The 25943-nt window shown below is 38.4% G+C and overlaps 1 protein-coding gene across 3 annotated transcripts; it reads right to left on the minus strand.

Annotated features, from left to right (window-relative positions):
- Window positions 1–1286: 1286 nt before the first annotated feature.
- LOC139941391 (secretory carrier-associated membrane protein 1-like) lies at window positions 1287–25204 on the minus strand. 3 transcript variants are annotated; one of them, XM_071937861.1, is made up of 9 exons: window positions 24975–25204; window positions 16070–16150; window positions 15192–15293; window positions 14407–14515; window positions 13438–13566; window positions 12286–12451; window positions 9247–9348; window positions 8517–8649; window positions 1287–8112 (listed from the first exon to the last, which is right to left on the minus strand). In XM_071937861.1, the coding sequence occupies exons 1-9, from the start codon at window positions 25029–25031 to the stop codon at window positions 7918–7920; spliced, it is 1074 nt and encodes a 357-aa protein (XP_071793962.1). In that variant the 5' UTR covers window positions 25032–25204; the 3' UTR covers window positions 1287–7917. The 3 variants fall into 3 exon arrangements, with proteins under 3 accessions (XP_071793962.1, XP_071793961.1, XP_071793963.1); XM_071937860.1 differs by lacking the exon at window positions 12286–12451 and adding an exon at window positions 11637–11802 and having other exon boundaries at window positions 24975–25202; XM_071937862.1 differs by lacking the exons at window positions 12286–12451; window positions 24975–25204 and adding exons at window positions 11637–11802; window positions 17284–17440.
- Window positions 25205–25943: the final 739 nt, after the last annotated feature.

The following is a 25943-nucleotide window of genomic DNA, read 5'->3' on the forward strand; positions in this document are numbered from 1 at the left end:
AACATTAAAGGAACACGTTGCCTTGGATTGGACGAGTTGGTCAAAACAAAAGCGTTTGTAACCGTTTTTTATAAAATGCATATGGTTGGAAAGATGTTTGTAAAGTAGAATACAATGATCCACACAAGTTTGCCTCGAAATTGCGTGGTTTCCCTTCTACTGTGCGAACTAACATGGTCGGCCATTTATGGGAGTCAAAATTTTGACCCCCCATAAATGGCCGACGTGTTAGTAAACAAGGTAAAAGGAAAACCACGCAATTTCGAGGCATGTTTGTGTGGATCATTGTATTCTATTTTTACAACATCTTTCTACCCATATGCATTTTATAAAAAACGGTTACAAACGCTTTTCAAAGACCAACTCGACTGATCCAAGGCAACGTGTTCCTTTAAAGGAAGTGGACACTATTAGTATAACTACTCAAACTAACTATCAGCATAAAACCTTACTTGGTAATGAGTAATGGGGAGAGGTTGATAGTAAAAAACATTCTTAGAAGCGGCTCCCTCTGTAGTGACATAATTTTCAACGCATTTGATTTCGAGACCTCAAATTTAGAATTTGAGGTTTCGAAATCGAGCATCTGAAAGCACACATTTTCGTGTGACAAGGTTGCTTTTTTTCTTTCATAGTTATCTCGCAACTCCGACGACCAATCAAGCTCAAATTTTCACAGGGTTGTTATTTTATGCATAATATATTGAGATACACAATGTGAGAAGACTGGTCTTTGACAATTACCATTAGTGTCTAATGTCTTTGAAAAAACACGCGAAACGTACTTGGAAGGCTCACTTTTTTTACAGTAAAAAAAACAAAACGAAGGAAACTCATTCATTGACGATTCTCTGTGCACCTAGGCTTGTGAACAAGTCGTTAAATGTCTGTCGCGGTATTCTACTACTGCTGTCACGACTACGGTCCCGTATAAATGGGGAGTAGAAGTCGGCAACTAGCAGTTCACGCGATCGAGAGCAGTGATCTCGACAAAGCACCGCCACAACTCGACTATCTCACCGCGTGGGACCATTAACGACTTGTTCACAAGTCTACTGTGGCACTGTATGGGTAAAAACCAAAATTAATGTTCTTTATCCCGGTGCAAATTTAACATCTCTTTAATAAAAAAGTATAACTCATAATAGGGCATGTCTCATGGGCGTGTCATTTTTGCAAGGCCCCCCCTCTCAATTCATCACCACTGTTTGGCAACAGTTATTACTGTCGCTAACCTTTTCATTTTGTAATTCTTTCCTAAAACAGTTGGAATCTCACTGACAGCATGAGGGTGAACAAAACTTCTATATAATTTATTCACGTTAATGCTACCATATAAACATGACATGCATATCACATTTTATTTTTATTATTTTTTTTTTTACAATATTTAATTATTGTCTTTACGAATGTGATACAGCTCATTTTTATACTTTGCATTTTTAAACTAAACTCAAACTTGTTTAATTAACACAGAATGGCCAACTGTATTGATATCTACTATTATAATTATAGCAAAATAAATCTCCTTCAGAACCCAACTTCAAAAGGAGGAAAGAAAATTTAGTAAGACGTATTTGAAAGGCTTTTTCCAAGAATAATAAAATAACCATGTGTGCAGAGACTTGTTTAATTTAATGTTTTTAATACAGTATTCATTTATACATCTCAATTATTAATGGTTACTACAAACCCTACGTAGTTTTAAGTTTTAATACAAAGACACAGTTTTCTGAATATTTGGTAATATTTCTTGACACATCCAAAGTAATTTTGATTAATACAAATGCAGACGGGGCACGTAAAAAACATTACCTCAGAACAACACATGTACGGCTGTTTGTAATGTTATGTTTAAAAAAAAAAGTGTATATGAATTTATATACTGTGTGTAAGGCTCAAATTTTAAAGAGCTGCTCAGGTGCACGAAAAATAATTTAAGGAAAAACTCAAAATGGTTGTGTTTACCCAAAATAGGCCACCAGCCAAAGTTCTTTGCTAAGCGAAAAATTAGTGCAACAATGTAAATTTTATGAAAAATTGCACTGGTAAAATGTATCTGCTAAGCAAGACTTGTTTTTGCTTAGCAAGTTTTAGTGTTTAAAAGGGTATACATGTAATTAAATGAAATTCGGGCCATTTCATAACAACTAAATACCACTTACTATAAATGCCCATATTGATAGATTACAGTACCACAATTTCCACGCAAAATGCTACCTTTAAAAACAACACATCCATTATTGCTTCAAGCTCCTAGCACAATTCTTCATAAAGGCATGAAGGGTTACCTGTGTCAAATTTTATGACTCTGCTTACCGCGGAATTCTGCGCTAACGCTAGCTGCTTAAGCACAAAAGGTAGTCAAGCACACCAAAATGATGCTTCACTAGAACACGAGTACCAGCCAACATCCAATTCTTCATGTGCAAAGTCACTGGTATCCTGCTCAGTTTTGCTAAGCAGATAATGTTTAAGCACTTATTGTTAAGCAGCTCTATGAATTTGGACCCAGGCGGTAAGAAGTATGTGCTTTACAGGGAACCATAATGACAGAAAGCCACAATAAGCAGAGCCACGAAACTGATGCGTCTTTTACACCAAAAAACCTTCACAAGTTCAAGGGATGCTATATCATACATTGTACACCGTAATATGAATGAGGTGTTGGTACAACACTTTACATGAACAAACTATATTGACTGAAATGCTGGGCACAATTTCATAGAGCTGCTTAAGGGCCAAAAGTTGCTAAGCACAACACAATTATGCTTACCAGAATAACATTCATAACACCATCACACATGTATCATCTGTTACTGGTATCATGCTCATTTTCTTTTTAGTAGACATTTTTTAAACACCAATTGCTGCTTAAGCAACTTTTGGAAATTGGGCCCAAGTTCTCGTGTAGTAAAGAAAAACATTTTCTAGTGTTTTCTAGCTATTTTTTCCATCCATTGTTAACATCTAGATTAGGGCATTCACCTCTATGTAAAGTTCCTCCAAATTCAAAAAATTCTACCTCTTAGACTGATCATTTTTTTTTTCGGGGAGACTGATGCTATAAATGGTTTTATAACGATGTTCTCCCTTATATCCAAGTTGTTTAAAACATCTCTACAAATAAACAAGCCCTACAAATTGTTAAGCATACTAGGTTTCTAGATGAACACTTTCACTAGAGACAGATAGGGGAATATAACATAAATAGTTAATTTAAAGGTTTAACCAAAAATTGTACTTGCTTGAAATAAATCCACTGTCATTGTGAAGAAATGACCACTACAAAATCATTCTTGGAATGTTTACTTTACAAATTTAATTTGTTAATTATAAGAAATAGACATGGGACTTTATTTACATATATGCGGATAAACGGCAAATTGGTTGTCAATATTACAAAAGCTAATTTTGGCGTGCACTTGGATTGTTAATTTATCATATTACACCACTTAAGAGAGCTTTAGCAAGCTTTAGTAAGAGCTGAAAACACGCTGGTCACACGAACGACTAGAAACTCAAGACTCGAGAGTCACAGGATTACTTTGGGATTACAACCTGTGCCATCAATTTATACATATGGATCAACAGGCAACGCCAAAAATTGTACCTCAAAGGGGCATTTCAGACTAACACATGAAGTGTGTTAGTTCCATATTTTAGCCAAGTGGTCAAATCTTACATTGATTGATTGTTAATCCTAAATGTTACACACATGGATGAGATTCGATGAATGTGAACACTTCCCAATAATTGGCATGCTGGGGTTGGGTTCCCTCCTTTGCTAGACCAAAAACTCTCAGATGTTGACATTTCGGGAGGTTTTTTAAACTCTGTGCATCATTAAAAAACACCGGTTTTGACACGGTGTGGACTATTTCTTCTCCCTTTGGTGACTCCTTTACTTCTTCCAAGAAAATATGACGGCTCGAGGAGATTTCTGAGAAAATCCTGGCATTAGGAAAAATCCTAAGAAATTACATGCCTGTATACAGACAAGTCCATCACTATAAGTTCCAACACTTATCACTTATTCTATTCTAACCCACTGTTGTTAATATGTACAAACACCAAACGGTCGGGAATAATGTTACATAGTTATTTATCCCAAATGATCTGGGGGTAGAGGTGTAATTATGAACATGGTAAGGGGAAAGTCTGTCCAAACACATACTTCTTATACATGTGTAAATATAACAGAGACAATACAACACCATACTGACAGCAATACAAGGTATAAAAAGGGAGCTGTTACGTCCATGTGAAGGCATAGACATGAATCCTATATAGATAGCACTGGTATACAGTCATACAATGTTCTTTTGTAGCACAGAGTTCATCTTCTTTATGTTGTGTAAGCTGGTGACCAGAAGGATTGGTGTACATTTGCCATGTTCAATCAATCAATCAATCAATCAATCAATCAGTCAGTCACTGGTGCACTCACTTAGAAGCGCTTCATAATTGTAAACAGTGTCACAAGCCTACAAGTAAAAAGCTAAAAAGTCTATCATTGACTGAGAGTTATGCGTGGAGTGGAAGGGCTTTGATATTTTTTAGAGTAGTCTATGTGCGCATGTAAAAATGTTGAACTAGGCCGAGTTCAACTTGAAGGCTTGAGCAGTGGCCGGTGGCTGTGTCTGGATTGCTTATAAGATCAATTCTTGAATGCAGTCACTGCAGCCAAGAGCCAAAGCTGTAGCCAAAGTAACTAGATTTTGACATGGCTAAAAGCCCGGTCACTAGTCTCAATAACAAGAACAAAAACGTTAACAAATGCTCGCCCTCGATTGGTTGAAAGTGCTTAGCAATTCTCAACCAATAGAAAGTGTTGTCTTTGCTTCGAAATCATTATCGTTATCGTTATCGCTGCAGTGTGACTCGGCCTTAAGGGTATCTTATATTATACAGCAATGTGTAATATTGTCTCGTATCTCCAACAATACACACAGGGTCATGGTGCCTTCGTCTACCTGGATGCAATATACCGATTCAAATTAGAGGCAAAAAAAAAACCCTTCTTTTTACGATTAGTAAAAACAAAAATTTGCATTATGTATTAACGTAGATATTCTAATGTGTGTGCGATGTGTAGGAACGGTTCACCTACAGAGATTCGCCATTAAGACTAAATTTCTGGACCAAGCAGAGCTCAGAAACACAGCTCTTCAGATGCCCAAAAATATTTCCAAAACATCCCAAACAAAGGGCAAATTAATAGGTCCACAGCATTCTAATTTTATTTTTCAATCTGTTCATTGAGATCCTTGCAAAACAAAACGAACAAAACGAAAAAAAAGAAGAAAAAACCCTGCAAAAACATCATAATAAAAATAATGCAATCGGGCATTAAAGACACTAGACTGCATTCTGTGTGACTGTGACATGCTCGTCTATAGCCATACTCTTTTTCTATACACTAGTACTGCATATAACATTTACTATTTTACAACTTACAAATCTTACCTCAATTAGTTTCTTGATTAAGTATTGAACATTCAAAGGCTTTCATGAAATATTTCCCGATTTGCACACAATGTTGGCGGTTGTTCAAAACCAACAGGGAAGCAAGACACCAGTTTCATAAAACTGCTTAATCAGAAATTGTTGCTTTAACAACTTCTGCTAAGCAAACAAAATTAGTATACCAGTCACAGATTGTACAAACCAAATGGTGTTTTAGCTGGTAACAGTATTCTGCTAAGTGTTTGTGCTTTGTTTTTAAAGCGATTGGACCCTTTCGGTTCAGAAAAAAAAAAAGTTCACAGATTTACAAATAACTTACAGGGTTTACAGAAGGCAATGGTGAAAGACTTCTCTTGAAATATTATTCCATGAAATGCTTTACTTTTTGAGAAAACAGCAAAACAATATAAGTTCTTGTTAACAAGAATTACGGATTTATTTTAAACACATGTCATGACACGGCGAAACGCGCGGAAACAAGGGTGGGTTTTTCAGTTGTTTTCTCCCGACTCCGATGACCGATTGAGCCTACATTTTCACAGGTTTGTTATTTGATATAGAAGTTGTGGTACACAAAGTGTGGGCCTTGGACAACACTGTTTACCGAAAGGGTCCAATGGCTTTAAAGCAATTTTGTGAAACTGCATCTCTCGCTAAGTCTCCATTCATTTTATTAACTTCCGAGGGTAATTAAACAATTTATACTTGATGGAGAGCAAGTATGGCCTTGCGAATTCTCCAGAACAACAGTGGGAAAACAAAACAAAACCAACTCTGCGATTAGTGTAACAAATGAGTTCACAGGTACAATATGGCCTTGCGAATTCTCCAGAACAACAGTGGGAAAACAAAACAAAACCAACTCTGCGATTAGTGTAACAAATGAGTTCACAGGTACATTTTTAGGCATACACGCTAACTGAACTGTATTGTGCTACCACAATCTGTGCCTGTTTCCCTGTGTCCAGATACCAAGATGAATACGAAATCTCATCAGAAAACAAAAAAATGGGACCAGGCTATTATACCACTCCGGCCTGGATATGGTTATATTACTTTGAGTGGGGAAAAAACAAAAACACAAGATCCCTGCACTGTGACAAAACTCCACAGAATAAACAATTCATAACAAAATCAACACGGCCGTGACAAGAATGCGACCCCTTGCCACAGTCAGCTTAAACATTGTATTAAATGAATTGTATATTCCAAGTGTTACACGGTTCAGATTTTAAATATTTATCTATTTAGATAGTAGGCCATCACAAAGCTACATTAAATGATCTGTACACAGAAATATAGTACCCAAGGTACACTTGCAGTTTCAATACGCTGGTGCAATACGCAAGTGCAAAACAAGGTGCCAACCCAGTGGGTGCCACACCAGTACAGGTAGCACACCAGTAAGTGCCACACCAGTAGGTAGCACACCAGTAGGTGCAACACCAGTAGGTGCTACACCAGTAGGTAGCACACCAGTAGGTAGCACACCAGTAGGTGCCACACCAGTACAGGTAGCACACCAGTAAGTGCCACACCAGTACATGTACATGTACATGTAGGTGCTACACCAGTAGGTGCTACACCAGTAGGTGCCACACCAGTACAGGTAGCACACCAGTAAGTGCCACACCAGTACATGTACATGTACATGTAGGTGCTACACCAGTAGGTAGCACACCAGTAGGTAGCACACCAGTAGGTGCCACACCAGTACAGGTAGCACACCAGTAAGTGCCACACCAGTACATGTACATGTACATGTAGGTGCTACACCAGTAGGTGCTACACCAGTAGGTAGCACACCAGTAGGTGCAACACTAGTACATGTAGGTGCCACACCAGTACAGGTAGCACACCAGTAAGTGCCACACCAGTACATGTACATGTAGGTGCTACACCAGTAGGTAGCACACCAGTAGGTGCCACACTAGTACATGTAGGTGCTAGACCAGTAGGAACCACACCTGGAGGTGCTACACCAGTAGGTACCACACCAGTACATGTACAGGTGATACACCAGGACATAGGTGCAACATCAGTAGATGCTACACAAGTAGATGTTACATGTACACAATAGGTGCTACACAAATAGCTGCCACACCAGTTTGTATATAGGTGCAACACCAGCACTTGCCTTGTGATACAGGTTGTACACAAATAGGTACTACACTTTCAGATGCAACAAATGTGACACCCAGCTGAAGGTGCCATACCTACAGGCTCTACACCTGTAGGTATAGCGCCTTTAAGTGCTTCACCTGTAGTTGCCACTCACCTGCATGCGCCGCTCACCTGAACATGAGGGTGCCATACCTAAAGACGCTACAGTAGTAGGTACTACATGACACTTTTTGGTGCCACTCACCTACATGTATGGGGGCTAAACTTGCAGATGGCTAAACTTGCAGGGGGGCTAAACTTGCAGGTGCTATGTTGATGATAATTTTACATTTTATTCATGCTCTGTGGACTCAAGGATGCACTAACACCACCCACAGCGGCATCAGCAGCACCAGTTGCTGCTGCTCTACCGGCATCCTTAGCTGCAGACTGAACACCAGGGTTGGTCACTACTCCTCGCGCAAACTCCTCCTGGGCTTTCTGGAAACTGGCGCCTGTGCTCCGGTACAAGCCATGTACCTATAGGAGTGTAAAGGAACCAGACAACATTTAAATGCAACATACAGTTGAGTGTCATTAGCGTAGAACATTTTATGAACATTATGATTGTCAATTAGTGACTCTAGTGGAGCAGTGTACCCATACACCGATGTGTGTTAGCACTGTACACTCAGTACTTTCCCCGAGTCCTGTGAAAAAAATATCACAGGCATATTACTCGGGTAGGATTCGAACCCACAACCCGTGCAATTCAGAGATAGTTGTTTCTCACAATGTTTTATACTATCAACAGACCTCTGTTGCTTGATACCAAGTAAGTGTTTCGGCTAACATCGATTATTGGTAATTACCCAAAAGTGTCCAGTGCCTCTAACTTCGTGAAAAAAAAATGTGTCAAAATGAAACAGAGAGAATGTTTTTACCCTTGTGAGATAAACAGCCATGCCTATGGCAAGTAGTGTGAAGAGCAGTCCCATGATGAGCATCATGACACCAACTGCAGTAGGAAACGCTCCTTCGGCTCCACCGATGGTGGTAAAGCCATTAATCCAACCACTGCAACAAAACAATAAAAGAACCACATACAATCAGGGATGAGTTTCAAATGAATGTAAAAATCCATGATAAATGGCCTGCTGGGCTGGGCTCCCTCTAGCCTAAACATGTGATGTTACACTTCGAGGCTTGCAAATAACGCCAGAGACCTGCCTCTAGACCGGCGTGTACATTCACCTTTGACCTACATTCATTCCACAGCACTCTCAAAATGGCTGAACCAATAGGCTTCTACCTAATGAGTTATTATTGCCATTAATTTTAAGAGTGATTATCGAATGTAAAACTTCCCTTCTGGAAAAAACTGCACATTTAATACTTTTGTTCCCCTCCGAATGATCTGTATTCTTGAGAGTGAGCAGCAAGAAAGAATAGAGCTATCCATTGAGCTCCTCCCCATTGCCTTTTGACCAATCACAACCCTTTGCAAAACCAAAAGTCCAACAAAATATGGTCCGACCTGCACACAATTTGCGCTCGCAGCAGAGTTGTGCAGAATGGCATTGGAGAGGCTCACGTGTTCTTGCTCACACGTGCGCCAAGGGCAGAGCCTAATGGATCGGTCTACTGCAAATGGGCAAGGGGTTTAATACTTACCATGATCCCCATTGGTCGATTCCTATCGCTTGCACAACGGTACACAGAAATTGTACACCAAAGACAAAGAAGAACATAAAGAAACTGAAGGAACTGTCACTTCTGTAAACACAAAGATAATAAAAATGTATAATCATTTTAATTTCATGTCATTAGGAAACAGCTGGTTGTTAATGATGTATCATTTTTTCTATTACTAACCTTGCCAGTTAGTTTAGCATTTTAGCTTGGATAGGGTTAGAGGCGTTTGTCTCCTGAAAAGGTCAAACCATTACTGAGGCCTATGAAATAAGTAACTATTAGTTCTCTGTTGGCGTGACAGACGTATCCCCATACTTTTTGTTTGGGCACTGGCCTTGTGACCAGTCTTTTTTCTTTGTCTTTTCACTCTGTGCTTTTTAACATGCGTTCTGCGCAATTTGATCATTTTGTATGTAAGGATCGCATTATAAATTTTAAATATTATTATTATTCACCCGTACAAAGAGAGACAGAAGGTACTGCTAAATTCTGCCTCTGGGCATTATTGGATAATCCCCAATGCCAGATCCATGTCCTTTTGTTGGACAGATAAGGCATACGAGAATAGACAGGCTGCCACTATTGTTTATCACTGGATTCAGCTAAATGGGTCCAAGTGGTCAGAGATTCCAGCGTACCATGGCAGACCATCGGCCACGGCTTATGGCAAAAATTCTGCTAATACTTATATTTTTCTTACGAGACAATATCAATTTAATAGATTTTAAATTTGTATTGGGGATAAAGAATACTTATTTTGGTTTCTACCCATGTACATTGATGTCTGTTAGCACTGTATACTCAGTACTGTGACTTTGTTCACAGACATGACAGACCTCGGGTACATGTTGTAAGTACTGAGTATACATTGCTAACATACATCGGTGTATATGGGTGAAAAACAAAATGAAGACAACGTAAAGTATCAAGTCTTTTCTTCAGCAAGTCATGGTTTTATTGCGGCAACAAAATTTTCAAAGGCAAATAATCACTAGCAAAGCTCCAAAAAGTTATAAAAAATAACACTGTGGGCGGGCAAGGAAAATTGTCCTGATTATCAGCCCCAAAATGTGCACAAATGATAACACACATATGATAGGCCTTGATGGGGCACTCAGCAGCGCCTAATGAATAAACAGTCTATTGTTTATGATTAATGACTTCTTATGATTAGTGTCAACAAAAATTGTGTTTGATGATGAGCAACTGAAAAATTCAAATTACGAGTGCTTAACTCGTTATAATGTAATTTCCAGTAAATTGTGTACTTTCTAGAAAATATTTCAAATTTCTGGACTAAGAATTATGACTTAAAGGCACTGGGGTGGGTTTCACAAAGGTAGCCCTAACTTAGGACTAGTCCTAGGCAATGCTAAGAGATTTCACAAAGGTAGTCCTAACTTAGGACTAGTCCTAGGCAATGCTAAGAGATAGGACCAGTCCTAAGTTAGGATGAGTTACTGGTCCTAACTTAGGACCAGTCCTATCTCTTAGCATTGCTAAGGACTAGTCCTAAGTTAGGACTACCTTTGTGAAATCGACCCTTGGACACTTTTGGTAATTGTCAAAGATCATTATTCTTCACTTGGTGTACAATGTATCCCAAAGTAACAAATCTGGACTCAATTGATCAGTGAAGTTGCATGAAAATAATGAAAGAAAACAACACCCTTGTTGTAAGAACTTGTGTGCTTCAGGTACAAAATATAAGGCTTCAGGCCTGAAGTCTTTCAATGTTTGGTGAGTGAGAAATTACTTTTTTTCTTCCCAAACAAACAACTTTGTACAGTAGCTTAATCTAGAATTAAATTTACGATTTTGGCTAGCTTGGTACACATGTAGTTCTTCCTGTTCTCTTTCATTTGTACATGTATGTTTTTTTAAATCTGAATTTTGATTTTCAGTGATTTCTTTTGAGCCACCCACCCAAGATTTTGAAGAAAAAGAAAAAGAAAAAAAAAACCAGCATTTTTTAACATTGACATTTCTGAATGGCCACTCAGTAAAAATAAGTTTACCCTAAGAATGACTATGATATATGTAAATATTGTTTGAAGGTTTGCATGGTGTGGATTAGGACTAGTGTGGATAAATAGCAAGAAACTATAAATAAATAGTAAACTTGAGGGTACAACCATGTGTAAATCTCTTTTGTTAGCTCTGAAAAGATCCGGTGTGGTCGGAACGTTTTCAAACAGTATACTCTGCTCGTCTTCATAAGCATTCTCCTGAAGACGAGCAGAGTATACTGTTTGAAACTTCGAGACCACACCCGATCTTTTCAGAGCCAACACTCCCACTAAAGAGTGGTTGAACCTGCAAGTTTACTATTTATTTATAGTTTCTTCCTATGATGTGGAACACGTTACCTGAATGCCTTATAAACAGGCCGATACCAGCATACAAATGAGCACGGTGTCCAAATGATTACAAAAAGAATGGATAAGCCGAAGACTACTCCTCCAGTGCTTTCAGTTCCAGACAGCAATAACATAAATGACACTATGACGTTGCAGAACAGCAGAGTCACATAAGCTGATGATCCAAGATGCATGGAAATAAGGCAGGGGAAGGAAAAACAGGAGGCAAATGATGTTATGAATATGAGATGCAGATTGAGTTTTTTAAATTTCATTTGTTTTGCAGAAATGCTGAGACATGATCTCTTGGTGGCGCTGAAACACAAACACAATGTCGATGTTTAGTGAGTGGAGGGTGTTTTTTACGCACACGCATGTCAGACTTTAGGTGGCCAATGAGTTGTGATTGGCCAATACGCAATGGGGCAGAGCTTAATGGATCAGTCTATTGTGCACTACACTGTATGACACACTGGGACAACGACTCCAAGAACAGCACAACCAAGATTACCGAGATGACGACGTCAGGTGAAGTGGGTCAACATACTGCAAATGAAAATGCGTGTCCTAATGATTGGCCATCTGATGAAAAAGCGAACGCTGACAAAAATGGATGATTTTTTTCACTCTGTCGGCCAATCGCCTCCAGCCTCCTCACCTGAAGGACTTATACACTGACCGGTACCAGCATACAAACGAGCAAGGCGTCAGGATGGCTAGGAAGAGTAAGGAGAAGCCAAAGCAAAGTCCAGCTGAAGCACTGATGCCAAGCGTCAAGTAGATCAGGCTAATTACCACGTTCAGTAGGAGTAAGACTACATAGACTGGAAGCAATCATGTTAAACAAACATTGAGAGGTCGGCCAAGTCTGAATTAGTGGCTGTGACTCTGGCTTGAGATTCATGTTTAAAATAATCAAGGGCCGATCTCACAAAGAGCTAAGATTGATCGTAACTGTTAGTCAATCGTAGTTGCTAAGAACAGTGTGATGTCACAATACAAATCACTATGATATTACTGACAATTTTGTCTTGCGATGGATTTTATTGCTTTGGGCTCCAGGCCTGATTGCTTTGTTTTTTTGAAAGGGCAAGGGCACCGAGGCAGTTTCTCCTAGGTAAATGGCACCTCTTTGAGGCTATTGTTAATTTCTACTGGAGCATTTTAAGGGCACTAGGGCAATGAGCAGGGGGCATGTTAAATGTGCAGTATCAGGCCAGTGTATTGGAGGCCCATAGTGACACTCGGGCTAAAATAAGAGGGAAAACTCACGGTCCATTCTTTGTTGTTGCCTCTAAATTTTGGAACAAACTGCCGTGTAATATCAGCAACCTTCAAGCCCGAACTCAACCCTCACCTATTTCCTGGCTAACGATGATGTTATTATTTTGCTGCATTTCCTTTATTTCGTCGTATTTAATTCAAGTAATTTTTTTCTACCCAAACACCGATGTGTGTTGGCACTGTATACTCAGCACTTTCTCGAGTCCTGTGAAATAAATGTGTCCGTTCATGATGGCTGCGGCCTAAGATGCGGTTTGTATCTGCTGTCACCTTGCCATCCATTGATGGAATGACATTCTTGTGAAAATACTGTGTACTTTTTTTCTGTTTTCTGAGCAAGTAGACACTGTATTCAGCTGAAAGTTCCACATGTGACTTTAAAAATGTCTTTCTTTATAACAGTGTTTGCCTTTAAATATTTATTACATTGACTTAAACCAAAACACGACCCCCCCCCCCATTAATCTCTGGAAAAATAAAAACAGGGACATTGTTATCGCTGGAATGCCAAATGAAAAGTACATACTTATCCAAATGTAGTAGCCAATTTTGACGATACGTTGGAACTCCAGGGGAATGTCAACTGCGAAATCTTGATAGAAACATGGCTGCATTGGGCAGAAGCTTGGTAAGGGTGGCCAGTTGTTAACACGAGCTGAAAAACAAAAAATACAAGTTGATATTATGTCAGATCTGTGTGGTACACACAAAGTGTAGTTCCTAGAGACAATGGACTTGAGTTTGAAAAACAAAAGTCTCAGAGATTAAGCTTGCAGCTCAGGACTTCTTCTGGATTCGAAAACTTTATAAGAACAGTCAGTTTAAGCACAAAAAGGTAGCAAAGTATAACAAGAACTGACTCCCCGGTGGCCAGTTAATTTCGATCCTATAAGCTAAAGTAGTAGTCCCAGCCAATTTTCTCTACCTTCCGCCTGGGTAGTAGTTAAAAAACAGGAAAGTTTTTTTCAGAACTTAGAAGTCTCCTGAACAATCTGATAAATCTACTCCACGGTAGTAGAGTAAAGAAAGACAGTTCTCTAAGAACAAACTCTACCTGGCAAGTAGATACACACATGGTGTTATCGGTAACCGAATATGTATATTCATACCTCACCATGCTATGCTTCAAATCCTATTAGTATTACATACTAAAATTATGCTGATTAGAATAAAGTTACCAGCCAAACTACCATGTCACAAGTACAAGTTGTGACTGGTATCTTTCTCATTTCTGCTTAGCAGAAAACTGCTTAAGTAGCTCTATGAAATTGGGCTCTAGGCTTGATGTGAAGCCCCCATTGTGCATGTTGGCATTAGAAAAAAAACCCGGCCAATTCAAAAAAAAGAGGAAGTGGCTGATCACACTTAACTTTTGTGCAGTATTTTACAGCTTTCTATGGCACTGTTTTGAAAAGGAAAAAAAGGAAATCAGCTGATCAGCTGAAAAGTTGCATGCCAGATGATGTCATTCAAGGAACTGTCAAGAGTGACTTACTACTGTACTGTGCACTTCGCATCTGCTGTTCGCGTCTCTGCAGTTCAGCTGCTTTCCTCTCAAGTTCTTCCTGTCTCCTTAGAAGGTCCTCTTGCCCTGGGGTTGGTGCCTGTTAGAATATAAAACACCAAAAGGTTGTTAGAGTGCTTAGAATCAAATCTACTATGGATGTTATCAGTTGGTTTGGTTATCAGTCAAATTTTATTTTCTGTTGATCATACAGGGTCTAGTGATAAACTGGGCTTAAATAACTGGATAAAAATCAATTTGATTCTAGGGTGAACCGAAAGGAAGCGTACATACGAACATAAACTCATATTGGTTGATTTGAGAGAAATGAGGCCATATGGATCCTACATTTAAACTCATATTGATTGATTTAGAAGGATAGAGGCAGTAGGGATCCAATATAAACCCACATTGGTCGATTTGGGAGGATTGAGCAGTACATGGCATCATAAATAAGCAAACAAAAATTGTTGATGTGAAAGGATTGAGGAAGTAGGGATCCTCAGGCATGTCAGTAACTATCCATGAAAAAAAGAGGAAAAGAGAAAACTGGACAAGAACAAAAGAGGAAAAGATACTATTCCTATACTTTTGTTCACAGAAAGTGATTAAAAAAGAGGAAAGTCAAAACCCAAAAAGAAGAAAACAGCTGAAAAGAGGCAGTCTCACATGCCTGGATCCTAGATTCAAGCTCATTTGTGTTGATTTGGAAGGTTTGAGGCCAATTCAGGGAGTGTTTTAAGAAATAACCCTGACACTTAGTAAGATTAGCTTACTGGTTGGGCGGCCGAAGGGGAATATGGTGGTGGTGATGGCTCCATAACGGCTGGCTGAGTGGGTGGGACTACAGTGGGTGTTGTCTTCTTGGCTGTGGTTGTCTGAATTTGGAGTAATAATACATAAATAATAATAACACAGCCAGGCCTGATACTTCACGGAGGCAACAAAGGCAATTGCCTCCATGCTCCTATGCCTTGTTGCCCCTGAAATCCCTTATTTCACTGACTTTGAAACTCAACTGCAAGACAGTGAAAGTGCAAAGCCACAAGTTATACAAATTACAATTTATTTAAAAACACAATCGGCACACCAAATATAAGCAAAGAAATGGTTCAACAGCCGTTCTCTAAAAATAAACTAAATTAAACGAGAGATCAATACCACAGAGCTGGGTTAAAGACACAAACAGGTACATACATGTAATGATAAAATCAAGTTTTCATTGACAAGTACCTAAAGTACAAAACCAAACACTTTGTACGCACTAAGGTTCTCCATACAGTAGGCTCTTTGAAAATGTTCACACCATAAGATGACGTTTACAAGTGTACAAGTCTTACATGTACATGTATGGGTTTTTTCAAAGTTAGTTAAACCTGTCTGTTTATTATTTCACTAAACAAATTTGGCAAAATGTTTTTTTTTTTTTTTTTTCTTTTTGCAATTTTATCTTGATGAAAAAGTAGTTGGGTTTGAACAAAGCCTTTTTCCCTTCTGGTTTAGTATCTGAAATTTGATCAAAAAGTCTCAGAAGCCCACGTTACATTTCATAGTAACTCATTAGCATTGAAATGTTCCCCCACCCCACGAGATTGAAACACACTGTTTTCCTTTTTTGAATCAGCTCTATGACATTTTAAGGTTAAAGGTGCACCTGTGAATTGCGTTCCTCAAAAGGGTTGAACTCCTCCAGTCCTCTGGAGGAGTTGCTGGTAGCTTGCTGTACCGAGGGGTCCTATTAAACACAAAAAAACAAAAGAAGCAAATCAAAACAAAAAAAGCACAATGCCACAGCTTAGAACAAAAGAATAAATCAAAACACCCATTAAAATTAGACATTTATTTGGACTTGAACTACACTCTTGAAGGGGGTTAGGAATTTCCCCCTGATAGAGCACGATCTCTATGACCATAACACTACAATGTTAAAGGTGGTGATATTTATGGTTGATTATATTAAACTTTTAAATGAGAGAGGTGGTCAGTGGAAATACTGCAAATTCTTTAATCCTGCAAATTCTTCCTGCGACATGTGCGAAGCAAATTTTCTTGCGCTACAATAATAGGAAAAACTGTCCTTACCAATTCAAAACACAACGGCATTCACAAAAAGCATGAATAGAGCTTTAGGTTGGCAGCCTTATTTTGACACTAAAAACGTATGTATACGATTATTATTTAATTATATATATAATTTTGACGAAAAAATGCACCAAGTGGAGATATACCGATCGGCCTGCTTGAGTTGCCAGCGGTGCTCCGATGGGAGTCATGCTGGCGCCCCCTACCGGTCGATCAGCACCGCCGCTACAGTATTAACAAAATATTGGACATGGTTGTGATGGTTAACATCCATGACATCATGCATGAGAAGTGACCACAAACTGCATTGAATCATTTGATTCTAAAATATCTGCCTCATCTCATTTGTAAATCAATTGTCTATATATTGTAACATTGTATTATACAGTGTACATGTATGAAGGCATGAAACAGTATTAAGAGGGCTAGGCATATTTGTCTCAATTCATTAAATTGCTTTTGATTGCCTATTCCACTAAAAAAAATCCAGTGACACATAATTACTGTAGTGTACATACGTACATGTACGTACATGTACAAATATATCTCCTTGATCCACCCACTACCTTCTTGCTCGTAATAAGATAAAAATACATCCACCAGGCCTACAGGTATGTGTACGTACGTAAGTACATGAAGGCCTAATGTACAATGCTGAACATTAGCATGCCCACGAGCATTGTACGATTCATTTTATTGATCAGCCTCTCCACATCAGAAACATCATTCTTTGCATTAAATGGTTTGATATTAAAACAGAATTCTTGGATGAGTCCAGCATATTACCTTACTGCATGTACCTTCACTTTGTACTCATCAGTGCAAATCAGTATCCAATGGTTCGCTAGTCTTAGTATAAATCCATCCTGCTAAATTGACACGGGGTAAAGTAGGTGTGTGCGTGTGCGTAGTGTCTATGACCATAGAGCAAAGAGTAACAGCATAGTGTACCACATTATGCAGAACAGCTAGTGGCAGATTGTATCCTACTGCGCATTAGGGTTCAGTCTGGCATACAAAATTAGCACTGTCTCTGTTTAAAACGTGCTAAATATGCGTGTAATAAAAATCAATATCTCAACAGAGGTTGTCAACATGGTCGATGCGTTGTAAATATAGGAACAAATAATACAATGCAAATGCCAGTACAAATAATCAAATTATCATAATTTTATGCATAATTCATGGCCTGCATGTGCAAAACCCAGATGTCAGAAAGATTTGCATACTCTATCCATATGTCATGTACAGTATAACATGTACATTGTAGGTCTACTTAGCGGTATGTGTATGCTTATTAATTTTGTGTGCTGTGTATAATTTTTCCTTAACACTAGTAATACAGTATTATAAACCTACATGTGTACAGTACCCTTACTTGCACATGTTGTGAACATACATTACAGTTTGTACCAGGAACACGTCATTGTACATTTGACAATCAGGTATTGAACAGTGTGTAGACCGGCCCAATGTAGTCTAGATTTATTTTAATGTAAATACTTTAAAACTCTTAGTTTTGCCACTCACATAATTGGCTTTATTGAGTTCCTTTCTCAAGCCGTGTACCGCACGTTACCAGCCTTGAGCAACACACAAACAAAGATTTTAATTGACAAGCAGTGTAGATTTTTTTTTTATTGATCATTTTCTTATCCAAACAATCGGCTTGCGTAAAATCCTTTAAATTAACCCTAAATTAGCCTTGTGCATGCATTGACTGCCTGGATTAAGTTTAAAGGCAACTAATTTTGTGTGTGTTTTGGGATTTTGTTTTTAATCCTCAGTTTATGTTCTATTTATTCAATCAAACCATAGGCCCACTGTAATAATTTAATTTTAAAAGTGATATTACCGAAAAGCGTTGTAAGTTCATACAGAAAGAAAAATCTGTGATTGAAATACACTATCTCCGAAACATTTCATCCAAGACAGAATATGCTTTAAATTGCCTCTCTCTAAAACCATTCATGGCATTTGAAAAGAATTGTTTCTCAAACTGTTCCATTTACAAGAGCTGCAGTACTTCTTACCATGAAAGGGTTCCATACTTTTGAGAGGTAGGCCTATCCCTTTCTCCCCTCAAAGTTACAGTAGTGGAAAAAGTGGGTCTCCTCATATGATAATGAAAGTTATAAACAATAACAAATCATCTACCTTTACCAAACTGAGTAAATCATCTTCAATTTCATGTCCAATGGATGCCCCATTTTGGGAGTCAGTTGCCCTGTGCGTTGCGCTTTTTATGTGATGCACGCATTTTTACACATTAACGCTCTATTTCAACTTTCGGCGTGCAAAATTAGTCAAGCCCATTTTAATCAGTTTTTGTACAACTATGCTCAGGTACTGTTTGCATAAAACACTCTGGTACTGATTTGAGCAAAGTCGGATTGTTAACCGTCATCATTTTGTCTTATTCTGCTGGTAGTCGTACATTGTAGGAATCGTAAGCAATGTCGCTCCAACACGTATATGCATTTTACAACTCTGAATAATCTTAGTGACACTGGACACTATTGATAATTGTCTAAGACAAGTCTTCTCTCTTGTTGCATCTCAACATATGCATAAAATAACAAACCTGTGAAAATTTTAGCTCAATTGGTCATTGATGTTGTGAGATACATGTAATAACTAAAGAAAAAACACCCTTGTCACATGAAGTTGTGTGCTTTCAGATGGTTGATTTTGAGAACTCAAATTCTAAACTTTAGGTCTCGAAATCAAATTCGTGGAAAATTACTTCTTTCTCAAAAACTAAGCCACTTAAGACTTAAGAGGGAACCATTTCTCAAAATGTATTTTACTATTAACCTCTCCCCATTACTCATTACCGAGTAAGATTTTATGCTAAAAATAATTATTTTGAGTAATTACCAATAGTGTACACTGCCTTTAAATACTGTGCATTTTTATGACACTCTATGCTGATTTGAGCAATTTCTGATTGTAAACGGTCACCATTGTGTTTAAATCTGCTGGTACAGAGCTACATTTGTAGAACCAAACAAAGCCACTCCACTTGTAGGCCTGTTTTACTTTACAAGAAATCTGAATTTCCGACTGCTCTGATTTTATACGCACGACTTTGCGGACGAGTTAATGAATGACAATGTACATGTACATCATGACTGCTCATCCTGCTCACAGATAGAAAGGTTGGAAAATGAGAAAAGAATCACTCATTGTTGGTGAAAAACACATCAGGCCTGCCGGTGCCATACTTAGTAAATAGTTTTAAAACAAAGTCAAATTTGCTAGAATTTTGTTTGAATTGTTATTATTGTGTGTAATCATTGGCCTAATACAATAGTAATTGGCATAACAATTGTTACTACCTTAATACAGAGTGTGTACACAGTACATTACATACGACTCGAGATGATTACCATAAATACAAGTTATTGGGTTATAAACCTGTGATCTGATCTGATCTGAATTAAGGTCCGACCATTAATCAACCGTGTCCACGCCTAGCAATGGTTTTGGCTGGGAATGAAAAACGCTATCAACATCTGGTAAAATATTAAATTTACGGCAATGCAAACAGAGACCGGAGTATATATCCGCTTGCATGCACTGCTGCCATATTGTGTACATTGTACTTGTGCTGTATGAAAGAAACAAGAAGCTGTACATAATATTTTTTAAGGTAATTTTGTTTACGTAATAGAACCTAAAGTACACAAAATTGTACGTGTTTGCCTAAAACCATTTGGAAACAAAAGCAGGTTATTAACATTTCATTTCACAATTTACATACACAATAACAAGTCAAGTTACCCTGGCTTTAAAACAGCTCAAGCATGTCGTTGTCTCACTCGCTCTACACGTGTGCGTACAGACCAGTATAATTCTCAAAAATAAAATCACAATTTGAAAATATTCAGTACAACTGTGTTGGCTCAGAAGACAAGAAGTGCCTGGTGGATTCAAAGAATATGAAAAAAGGGATCTCCGCAAAGTTTGGCACCATGCATCTTCCCTCGGCTGCAAAGCTACTTGGGCTGCCAGAAAAGATGATGGCGATCCCTGGCAATATCATCAGACATAAGGTGAGTTATCAACTTGTACAAATTATGTCAAAATATCCATTAATAGCAACCACCAAACACATTAACATTTATGGATGCATGGTTGGTGGTGGTGCTGTGCATACATTGTACTGCACCTTCGATTTAATTTGAATGAGATTTTGTTTCTACATTAGTGGAGCCGTGAAAGCATAAAAGCACAATTATGTTAGACAATGACTTGGCCTGCAAGTTTTTTTTTCAGTAACCGACAGACAAGTCATGGTGACTACTTACATATACACATTGTACCCTTTCATCAGCCAATTAGGGAAACCAACTAAATATGTGGGAGAGGGAGAAGGAGCTTTCACTTAAATTATTACTTACAAAAATGTAGGCCATTCAAGAGAGCGTTTCTGTGCCCCTCCCCCACCCATCCTACAGGAGACGTGTACATGTACTATATTGGGTGCGTACTACCGGTATTACATGTAGCTTCCCCGGGTCGACCCGATCTACCCCCAAAGCGTTCGAATAGCTTTGACGTCATTCCAGGGGCTCACCCCGGTCAGCCCCAAATGCCCTGCTTGTGGAACGGGTCACCGAGGTGCATGACGTCACCACGAGAGGACGCGTGATCTTCGTTCGATTAGCTCTTGTCAGGGGCTCACCCAAATGACCAACGTAGGGTCGACACAGAGAAGCTGCCCATCGTAGAGACCTACAGTATTTTACACATTTACATGGATACACTGTACATTATGGTGTTTGCTCACATGTTTCAGATTCATGTATTTTGTCTACAGTCTACCCATTGCTGAGTACATGTAGGCCTTATTGATCAACACAATCAATAAATCCAGTAGACCTGTAGTCACAAAGTGAGTAAGCAATACACTTGTCATGCCATAGTCACCTAAGGTTGTGTGGCTCGCTTTTATTAGTAATCTCCGTCCAGCAGACCACCATGGAATTACTGTTTGAGTTAATAAGAGACTGTAATTGATTGAAATTAAATGATGTTGTATTCACACATTATTTAGTAAATGGTAAACCTGATTGTCAAGCTTCATGTGATAGGATTGTTTACACAACACTGGATGAGTCAACCTGGTCATGCTGGTGGCAGGTCTTAATTCACATGAAATACAAGACCACAATATTAGTCACTGGCACTAGGGCATGCCTCCTACTCCATGCAGGCAAAAGAGGCATTCATCAATGCCTACTGGTGCCACTGGTGGTCATGGTCTTTGTGCTCGTACAAGTACCAGCATGGGATTACATTTTCCCCATAAAAGTCCCTTAGTTTAAAGACAGTGGACACTATTGGTAATTGTCAAAGACCAGTCTTCTCACTTGGTGTATCTCAACATATAGGGGCCTATGCATAAAGTGACAAACCTGTCAAAATTTGAGCTTAATCGGTCATCAAAGTTGGGAGATACATGTAATAATGAAAGAAAAAGCACTCTTGTAATAAAATAGTTCTAAACTTGAGGTCTCAAAATCAAATTCGTCAGAAAATTGCTTCTTTCTTGAAAACTACGTCACTTCAGAGGAAGCCGTTTCTCACAATGTTTTATACTATCGACCTCTCCCCATTACTAGTTACCAAGTGAGGTTTTATGCTAATACTTATTTTGAGTAATTACCAATAGTGTCCACTGCTTTTAAGCATGGAGAAATTGTACTTATGGTTTGATATAAACATACAATGAACTGGTGCTATGGTCTCTAATTAAGCTTAGAACTCTAACATGTCTAACCTTGTCTTGTGGATACACTGTATGGACTTGAAGTTGTACATCCACACCGGTATACTACATGTATTTCTACCTCCATGGTACATGTATGTAGTGTACATTGTACAACATGTGCAGGTTTATGGTCTTAATTTGAGATGAATCCTGAAAACAGCTTTTTCATAAAAGTACCTTACAGTGCCCCCCTTTTTAAGTAAAATAGGACCCTACATACGGTCACCTGACTGTGTTGTTGTCATGGTTGTAGCATAGAGCAAGTGGTTGTAAAGTAAAGGTCTAGTGTATCTGTGACAATAGCTACTTTGTATTACAACTGGTCCACTCTGCTGCTTTGAAACACACTTTCCAAAATTAAGAAAACTTTGCCCAACTTTATTTGACTTTAATTGTTTCCTTTTAGCTTTCCTACAATTTTTTGCAACTGTTCAGTTAAACAATAACATTAATTTATTAATTTAAAAACACAAAGACCTTCCCTTTATTTACACAAGTCAAATTGAGTTATGTTTTCCTTCTCAAGTGGTCCTTACTTGCCAAGTTATAACGGAAATGTTAAATTTTTGCAAACGTTGAAAATCAAAAATATTTCATACAACGATATATCGTAACAAAACAAGTAATTCCTTACGTATCAAAGGGTTTGTGCACTTTGCTTGTGTGATAACTTATATTGTGACTATCCTGATTATTGGTTCATTGGTGTACTAATTAATGATCACCCTTCTGCTGTTTGCTGGCATTACGTCATGCGAAACCTGCTGAAGGTCAATTCTCAATCATGTCAATATGATGGTTCCCATGGAGATGAGAATGCCACATTGGCTTTCACAGTCAGCATGACACTTTATTACAAGATTGTTTGCCACTTTACATCTTATTAATGGGCTGTACACAACATGCAGTTTTGATGACTGATGTGAGAGGGGCATTAATACAGTGTACACAATCACTTCCAGGGGGATACATTGTACACACATGTACATGGTCGGTCCTGCACAGTTGTAATTGGTGCTCTGTCACTTTTGTTGCGCTGTAGTTTTAAGTTGCATTTGAGGTGAATTATAGCGGCTCTTTTTTAAGGTGTTATTGTTCGTAAAGGATTTATATGATGTCTGTGGTGTTATGTATGTCTTTAATAACTGTTTTGGGTACGAATGACCCCCGGAAGTGATACAAATATGTAAATTAAGAGTGCTTTCCTCGGTCAAAAATACGGTGCATTTTTACTGCATTCAACCATATTGTACAATGTATCACATAGTTAAGATCGGGTGTGATCAGTTGGTACACCTGTACACATTTGCTCAGTTCCAAACACCATCAGCACTGCAAGGCATAAGTCCAATGGCCTTATGTGTTTAAAATACTGTGACATGAGCCGTTGAAGTATACATCTAAATAAGTCTAGGCAGTAGGCCCTATAGATGTACACCTTTCCTGGATTTTTTTTTTTTTTTTTTAGCAATGAGCTGGCAAGGCCACTCGCCATCAATCTATATTGGGGAAAATATGAGGAACACCTACATGTACATGTATAGGCCATGACAAAGGCATACATTGAATCATGGGCCCGGTGTGAGGCCAATGGTGTTCTCTGTGAAATTTAAGGCTTGATGGTTTTGATGTCTCAATTTTAAAGCCTACAAATGTACATTTTTCAGATTTACTGTACTCATTTGGTTGGAAAGCTTGGAATTTTCAATCTTCTCTTAAGTTGTTAAAACTCAGTAAACGAAAGTGTACAAAATGTTCATCGTAGAGTTAGACCCGGTAAACTTGTACTCATGTAAACAATATTTTTGTTGACAAATTTGCATTTGTCAAAATTTTGCAAAGTGAGTACAGATCCACAGGTCTACACCGAACAACATGTACATAGTACAAAGAATAATTATGCCCTTCATAAACACTTGACCCAACAAAAACAATCATTTTTTACATCAATATCATTATGACATGTAAAATCTAAGAGCGAGACTCAGATCAGATTGAGTTTTGACCGAAAGATTGAGGTTGAATGAAGGTTGGTATTTACGGAAGCTGCATGCATTGTTACCACCACATTACCATTACATTTGGATTTGAGGGACAGACGCATCCAGCAATTGCTGTCAATTGTATGCCAATAAATAATAATAAATTCAAAATAAAAATGAGAATGTAATTAATTCGTCTTATTTTATTCTTGAATCTTTCTTTTAATAAATTTAATATCTTCATATTCACACGAAAATGAATAACATCTGCCAACAAAATAAATTAATAAATTGCACAAAATACAAATAAATACAGACAATGACCATGATGACACAGTGAGACATTGAACAATTGTGATTGCACTTGTGTTTTTTATTTGGCCAGCCAATATTATGAATATAATTTAATCTTTTTAAGCCATCCCGTACACCATGTACACACAAATGCGGTGATGTGACGTGATGATGTGTCTTCTTAGGACATTTTTTTGCCGGCTCAATATACAGTGACAGAATACCTTCAACCAAACATGCATAGGGACATGAGGGATAGGTACAGCATTGCAAAACGATCGACCGAACGCGACGCCCACAACTGAACCAGACGGTTGTGCTACGACGTGGCCGCTACCAGCGACCAACTCACCGGCAAAGGGGCCCCCGTACACAAAGGCAAATCAACGGCATTCACATTTCAATTTATTAACCAAACTCACCTGGAAAGGATTGGCGGCCTCGGGATCAGCAAAAGGATTGCTATCGTAATCTGTCATACTACGTATTCACCAGTTACGTTGGAAAATTCTGGTTGAGTACACACCAGTAGATTATTTAAGAAAAGAAAGTGAGAATTATGAAAATCTTTAATTCATTCCGTTACCGCAGATTCTCAATAGACTAGACCCTCCATGAAAAAGTCACGAGAAGATGGCGGTATAGCGTGTAATGAGCATGCGCGTGGTTTACGTCATTCTAATTTTAGCTACATCGCTAGCTAGTAACACGTGAAACCTCGTTGACACACAGACGACAAATGGGACAAAATAGAATAAAATGACCACTTACAAAAACTGATTGGAGTTTTATTTATTCCCGTGATATCATGTTTTCCAATAACGACCGGAGGAGAACCTGAGAGCCCGCTGCTGCTGCGTTGCGTGGGAAGAGTATACCGCCCTCCTTGATGATACAATGAGCGCATTTTATTTCTAAACTTTTTCTCCCCCCCCCCCGATCCTATGTATGTGTTAGGCGGTGTGGCTGGAGATGCGGAGTGTACCCCCCCCCCCCCCCCCCCATGGCAAAATGTGTCAAACTTCTTCTCATGAAAGCTCCTCTTTCGAATCATCCTCCTCCACTCAGCCCATGTTGAGTGACCGATAACGGCATCGAATCGGCGGACACTTCCGCGCCGGGCCTATAGCGGCACTTTCAATTTTTCTAAATTAGATAATAATAAATAATTATTAACCATTCTTTTATAGCGCATATAGATGCATAGCAAGGAACCAATCAACATTATTATGATTTTTATTTATTATCATTATCTTATTTTAGTAATCATTCATATCTTTCTACCTTTTTGATATTGTTTTAGGGAGGCCACAGGAGACACTGTGCAACAAAAAATCATTTCTGTTACACGTTTGTCTAGGTAAAACCATAGATTGACTAGATTATTATTT

This window comes from Asterias amurensis, chromosome 9 (assembly GCF_032118995.1).
Source record: "Asterias amurensis chromosome 9, ASM3211899v1".
Lineage (NCBI taxonomy): Eukaryota > Metazoa > Echinodermata > Asteroidea > Forcipulatida > Asteriidae > Asterias > Asterias amurensis.

What these genes read in the sequence shown, in the direction of transcription:
- LOC139941391 (XM_071937861.1), bottom strand. Translation starts at nt 25,031, where the DNA reads ATGACAGATTACGATAGCAATCCTTTTGCTGATCCCGAGGCCGCCAAT. An exon ending in TTGAGGAACGCAATTCACAG is followed by an intron (nt 15,294 to 16,069) that starts GTGCACCTTTAA and finishes CTCCAAATTCAG; the next exon opens with ACAACCACAGCCAAGAAGAC. An exon ending in TGGCTACTACATTTGGATAA is followed by an intron (nt 12,452 to 13,437) that starts GTATGTACTTTT and finishes GATTGCTTCCAG; the next exon opens with TCTATGTAGTCTTACTCCTA.